General features: G+C 36.6%; 1 protein-coding gene across 1 annotated transcript; it reads left to right on the forward strand.

Moving 5' to 3' along the window:
* Positions 1-622: 622 nt before the first annotated feature.
* Positions 623-4,473, forward strand: LOC145490698 (uncharacterized). The gene is made up of 3 exons (XM_081469787.1): positions 623-779; positions 949-1,035; positions 3,112-4,473. Exons 2-3 carry the CDS (start codon positions 996-998, stop codon positions 3,396-3,398), a joined length of 327 nt encoding a protein of 108 aa, XP_081325913.1. The 5' UTR covers positions 623-779; positions 949-995; the 3' UTR covers positions 3,399-4,473.
* The last annotated feature ends 1,874 nt before the right edge of the window (positions 4,474-6,347 follow it).

The following is a 6,347-nucleotide window of genomic DNA, read 5'->3' on the forward strand; positions in this document are numbered from 1 at the left end:
TTCTCGAATTTTGTCATAGTTTTGATTAATTGGTAACAGGACATCGTGTCATCCAATTCAGTCTGTAATCATACTCGTGATTAACAAATCGGACTCCCGCTTCGCGGTCGTCCGATTTTGTTAATCACTCGTATGATTACAGACCGAATTGGACTACACTCAGTCCTATTACCATCATTAATCGATTCCAAGAATGGCTTGAGCACATCGATTCTATTGAACTTCGTACGACTTCAAATGCAGAGCATTTAGCTCAACTGCAATATACCTAGTGCTCCTCAGTATAACGACTGCCTGGGTACACGCAGCAAAGCGTCTAGTTTTATATATAAATAAATTATTTTGAAGATATGAGGTCAAAGTAGTCTGCGGATCCACTCGGCAAACGCCTCGTGTTTTGACAATGTTATGTCGAAATTGATGATCAATAACAGGAAATACGCAAGAGAAACCTGACGTCAATTTGTCAATCGTTCATGTACAACCTATCAGATTTTTATAATAAACAATATCACAGTTGTCTCTATAACCTCTAATTTCATTGGATCCATATTGTTACTATTGTTTGTACACTTTCTCAGCCAATCCGCTGAGACGTTTCAAAGGGTGTGATGATCTAACGGTCCCACAAGCCACTGCGATATGAGACTTACTTCCGGCCTTCGTCTCTGAAGGAATCTTTCGAAACTTTCTGAAGTCAGCTTCTCGCGGTAAAAATCGGAAAGTATGCCTAATTAGTTTGCAGCAAGAGAATCGGCAGGCCTTACATTGTGAGTTCAGTGAGTAGAAATTTATGTATGTAAATAAGCTTACATCTTAACTCTGTAAATTCTTTCAAATCACACCTAAACACCCCAGGATAAGGAAAAAATGACACTGAAACTTAATTCATTAAACTTGATTGATATCTGATCAATTTCAGTTCCTATTCTCCATAACATTTTACAGGACGCAGCCTTGGGTCTCCCATGGAAAAAGTTTGACGGAGCTATACGATGGCAGGAACTTCTTCCGACTGCTCCTCAAGGAAGACAAGTAAGTTTTTGCCGAACGTCGACCGCTGAACGCCGAACGTCGAACGCCAAATGGACTGTTTGCTGGCGGTTTTTTAGTTTCACTCATGTGTGCTTGCGGTTGGCTTTTGTTTGTCAAGAACAGCACTATATTGCATATGGCCCTGTCCAACAAATAAAAGCTAACCGCAAGCGAATATAAGTGAAACTAACCGCAAGCAAACAGTGCATTCGGCATTCGGCGGTCGCGGTGTTCTGCAAATTACCCCTGCCGATGTAAGTATCATTGTATTATTTGTATCTGCCACTTTTTTTTGAAGAGCAAAGTAAAAAGCCAATAGAGTTAGAAGAGCAGAATTACCTGATTTGTATATCGGTCAGTGTAAAACGAAGGCTGCGGACTGTAGACTGCAGACCAGGGGTAAAATGAAGACTGCAGACTGTAGACTTTTTAACTGAATCATGTTACTATTTCCATCATTGAGAGCTAATCCTAAACAGGCTAACCGGAGTGGTATTTAGGCTAACCTGAGTTACATTCACGCTGCTAACTAAGCTGGAGTGATATTCAGGTCAACCGGAGTGATATTCAGGCTAACCGGATTGCAGACTTTCACAGTGACTGCAATTAGCCTGAGTGAATAATTCTGTTTACGGTCAGCACGTGATAATGGAAATAACTTAAAAAAATAATGGAAATAATACTTAAAAAGGCTACAGTCTGCAGTCTGCATTTTACCCCTGCTCTGCAGCAGTCTGCACTTTACCCCTGGTCTGCAGTTCGCAGTCTGCAGTATTTATTTTACACAGACAGATTTGTATATCGTGTCCTCAGCATCAGACATTCTTCTAGATATCTTATTACAGCTTATTATCCTAATTAATTAGTTTGTTTATTAATTTTCTTATTTAATTTTCTAAATCATTCTGTGAATAGCAAGATATCCTGGCATTAAAATTGTTATGTTGATCAGAAGATATAATCTGAACTAACCTGCTATAAACAATAAACTCTTGCTATTAATTTGAAGGTTGCTGCAATAGCCTGGCCATTTATACAATAAAAATAAGTCATGGCTTACACAAGCCACAGCTTACATAAGACACGAACTGGACCATTTATATGAGCACTGCTTATATAAGAGGCAAAGTGCTTGTTTAAATGGTTGGTGGCTTATTCACAACTGATGCCTCGATTTTGTATTGGTTGTCATAGCAATCATGGAATTGGGAAAACCTTGCCCTTGTGCAGTGTGAGTTCGTCTCTTACATAAGCTGCAACCAAGCCACAATACTATTTATACAAGTGGCTTAGCATTTTATATAACCCAAGTTCAAAAGGTCTCTTTTCTTATACAGTGTAAGCTGCAACTTATGTAATCTGCAGCTTATGTAATCTGTAGCTTGTGTAAGACGTGAATAGGTTAAAATGTACCATTTTATGCAAGTTTGCATCTTGTGTAAGCTACAGCTTATTTTCATTGTATAAGTGCCCCTAATGTGTCTGTTTCTGTTGTTGTTCAAGTGCATGATTATTGTGCAATGTTTGAATTACCACTTGAAGGAAGTCAGGTGTATTAGAGCCAGGGCCTGGTTATTCAAGAGGGTTAAATTAACCTTGGGTGTATAGAGCTAATCTGGAGGTTAAATTTCTTAAGGTTTGTTAACCCACAGGCAAAATTGCATAGCTCAAAGCAGGGATGGTTGGGCCAGCTAGTTAACCTCAAGTTAAGGGAGTTTAACTCCTGCTTAGCATCCTTTTTGTTGGTTTTGAGGTGCGAAATGGCTTTCCTTAAAGTCAATTTAACCTAAGCTTAGCATTAACTTACCTTCAATTCACAGAACGAACCTGAGGATATGTTATGGCCATTTATCATCATACGAGCAAAATAAGCCACACAAAGATATTTGTTTTCTTTTGTAAAATCCATGTATATACAGGTTTTTACTGAAAATTATCTCTGACATCTCTGAACATTACTGGGGTGGGTGTCTCTTACACAATGTTTAAGACTGGAAGTCCTCATTCTAAAGCATTGTGAGTGACAACAACAACAACAACAACAAGTTATTTGTACTGAATTATTTCTTTTTGTAGTAAAGCACGGCACACCCACAGATGATGAATTAGAAAAACTGGGTGCTGACATTGCACAAGATTGGATAAAACTTGGGCGTCGCCTAGGTGTCACTGATGCAAAACTCGAAGGAATACGTCAATGTCATGACCAACTGTCTGAAAAGGGATACCAGATGTTAAAACACTGGAGACAAGAGAAAGGTTCTGATGCAACCTACCAGGCTTTGTGTGACGGGTTATTAGATGATCTAGTCCAGCGCAGAAACTTGGCGGAGAAGTTCTGTTACATTAATGGTAACTATTAATTTTTCTACATATTTAATTAAAGTAATGTGGGTACACTGGTTTAATAGTTTTGAGTGTGCAGGAGTCTGGATCAAGCAGGCTGGATTTATGCCCTGGCTGGGGTCATTGTGTTGTGTCCTTAGGAACACAGCTTTCTCTCACAGTGCCTTTCTTAACCTCTGATCTGCAGGTGTTAATAGATGAGAAAATTATTATCAAATTATGAGCTTTTTACTTTTTCATGCCACTTGAGGCTGTCCAACTATGTAGTGGTGAATTTTTCTTTTTCATGAAAATGCACTAGTTCAAGTTGTTCAGTCCCTTTTAACATTGGTTGATTCAGCATGGAGTGCCTTAAATGTTAAGGTCAGGAGTAATGGCTAGTGTTAAGACCCAAGACCCCCTTGCAATTGCTTAACCTAACTTCAAGACCTAACTTTGCTTAATAGAACACTTTGAATCAACAACTGGATGATTTTACAGCTTAAATTTGTTTACTTTTGAAGTTATGATCCTTGCTTGATTAATCATGCTTTTGATATTTCCTGTTCAGACAGGTTACATTGTTATGTTATATGATATTAATTGCATATCAACTGTGATGCTTGATTTATGATTTAATGATTGATTGAATAAACATTCAATCAAATATTGAACATTTAATGTGTTTGATTGGCAAATTGTTTGAATGAGTTAGATTGTGATATGATTTATTGCCAGACCCAAGTGAAATCAATCAAATGATTGAAGTTCATGAAAGAAAGTTTACTGAATGTTTCATTAATTATTGTGCTGAGTATAAGCTTAAATAGATTTTAATAGCTGTGGTATGTTTTTAATGAGCCTGAAAGGTGAATCAAAATACAATCTGAGGAACATGCAGTGAAGCTTACTTCTAAAAAGAGATTTTGTTATTATCTAACTGATTTTTACCCATGACTCATAAACCGACCAAAACTGCATGGCCTTGAGGGTGCTTGGTCGTGGCAGTGTGATTTGTGACTTCATCACCTTTTGATCATCAGCTGATAAACTAGGGAATTAGACCCTTCAAACCTGCAAAAGTTCCTCGAAAAAGAAAGAAAATTGATCTACCCTCCTGCACCATAGACACTGTGAGTAAAAAAAATCTTCCTGTTTTGGTGGAAATTTTTTAAAGGAAACAAAAAAAACAACAAAGATTGCAAGAGAGGGAAAAAATAGAAAATGGGTTTGATGGTTTGATGTTAAATTGGAACAGTTCCTTCTTTGTGACAACAACTCTGTGAATGAATTTGAAGTGGAATTTTCTTAACTTGTTTTCCTTGCATACTTTTTGAACTGATCTAAATATCTTTCCCCAGTTTGTTTTGTCTTCTGTAATAGTTGTGTTCCATCACCTTGGACGTGCATGCTGATCATTATATTTCAGATGAATAATTAGCCAATTGAAGTCTTTTAACTTTGTCTCAAGCAAATTTATATTTACATTTTCAGTTAGATGGAAGGATTCCGGGTCCTCATGACTAATACTTTTAGATGTTAAATCCTTGGATTTTTGCTTTTGTCAGGAGGTGACCTGGAATAGCAGAAATAACTTGGTAATAGTGAAGGAAGGAGGTTTTCTTCAACAAATATTTGAAAGACAGGAAAGGGCAGGACTTGCCCCTGGTCATCTAAAAGGTTTTCAATTCTTTTAATGCCTTTCGTAAACCATTCCTTCCAGAAGAAAGTTTTACCTTTGATACAAATTTCTTCATTATTAAATAAGATTGTATCTCCCACATCACATCCATAAAGTGTCTTCAGTTCATGGACATGCAGCAGGATGTCCTTGTAAAATAGGAACAAATTTTCAAAGTCCTTTACATGTCAAAAGAAACCAAAGTCCTCCATAAGTTTTTAAAAAATGATCTGGAGTAACTTTCCAATTTGATTGGCTATTTTGCAACAGTCTCAGAATCCATGATATCCTTAACGCTTTTATCATTGTTTCGAAGTCTGTCATACGCAGCCCATCATTGTCATAATCTTGGTATAAATCCCTCTCTTTTTGTTTTGTCCCTTGTATTTTTTTCACAGAAAACAAAACAGCCTTCTCTTGACATTGCTGGAAAAATCGTTTGGTACATTGATGTTTGAAGCTGAATATATTAAAGATGATACCCCAAGCACTGTGATTATCATGGTTTTACCAAATCTTGTGATCTCCATATAGCTAACTTTGCTTGCCGTTTATATATTATTTATCTTTATTAGGCTGAAATTCATTTCATTGTTTCCTTTTTCGATGTAGGAAAAGTAAATACCCAAAATTCTTGTTGGGCTATTAACCCATTTTAAATGCAATGACTTGTTCTTATTATTCCCCCATTTCCCCAGCCACATAGCTTTAGTTTTCGTTATATTTAACTTAAGACCAGAAATTGCACCAAAATCTGCTGCAATTTGGAATGCTTTTTCCACAGAAAACAGATTGGCACAAAAAAGGTTGGTGTCATTAGCAAATTGACTGACTTTGATTTCCTTTTCAAACACAGACATTCCCTTGAAATCAATACTTTGATGAATTTTGTTAGACATAAGTTCTGCAGTTAGAATAAACAGATATGGTGAAAGTGGACATCCTTTCCTTACTCTGGTGGATGGTTTCAACCAATTTGTTGTGTAACCATTGTTAAGCACTGTACTCTCTATTTCCATATAAAGTACCTTTATCCAATTTCTTAAGCTATCACCAAATTAAAGGTAAGCATCTTTAATACATTGCTTATGCGTGACCATTCTAAAGTATCGAAGGCTTTCGGAAAATCTAGCGACAATATACCAGAGCAACTGAGTTTCTTAGTTTCATTATATCACTTAAATGAGCATAATATTTTCACCAAAGTATCTACCTTTCACAAAACCTGTTTGATCTGGGTGAATCAAGGATGATAGCATTGGTTTGATTTATTTTATCATAGCTTTAAAAGCAATTTTATAGTCAA

Source organism: Orbicella franksi, chromosome 6, assembly GCF_964199315.1.
Source record: "Orbicella franksi chromosome 6, jaOrbFran1.1, whole genome shotgun sequence".
Classification (NCBI taxonomy): domain Eukaryota; kingdom Metazoa; phylum Cnidaria; class Anthozoa; order Scleractinia; family Merulinidae; genus Orbicella; species Orbicella franksi.

Excerpts from the sequence above, each read along its gene's own strand:
- LOC145490698 (XM_081469787.1), top strand. The coding sequence starts at position 996 with ATGGCAGGAACTTCTTCCGACTGCTCCTCAAGGAAGACAA. Across the intron at positions 1,036-3,111 it reads CTGCTCCTCAAGGAAGACAA|TAAAGCACGGCACACCCACA; the intron begins GTAAGTTTTTGC and ends TTCTTTTTGTAG.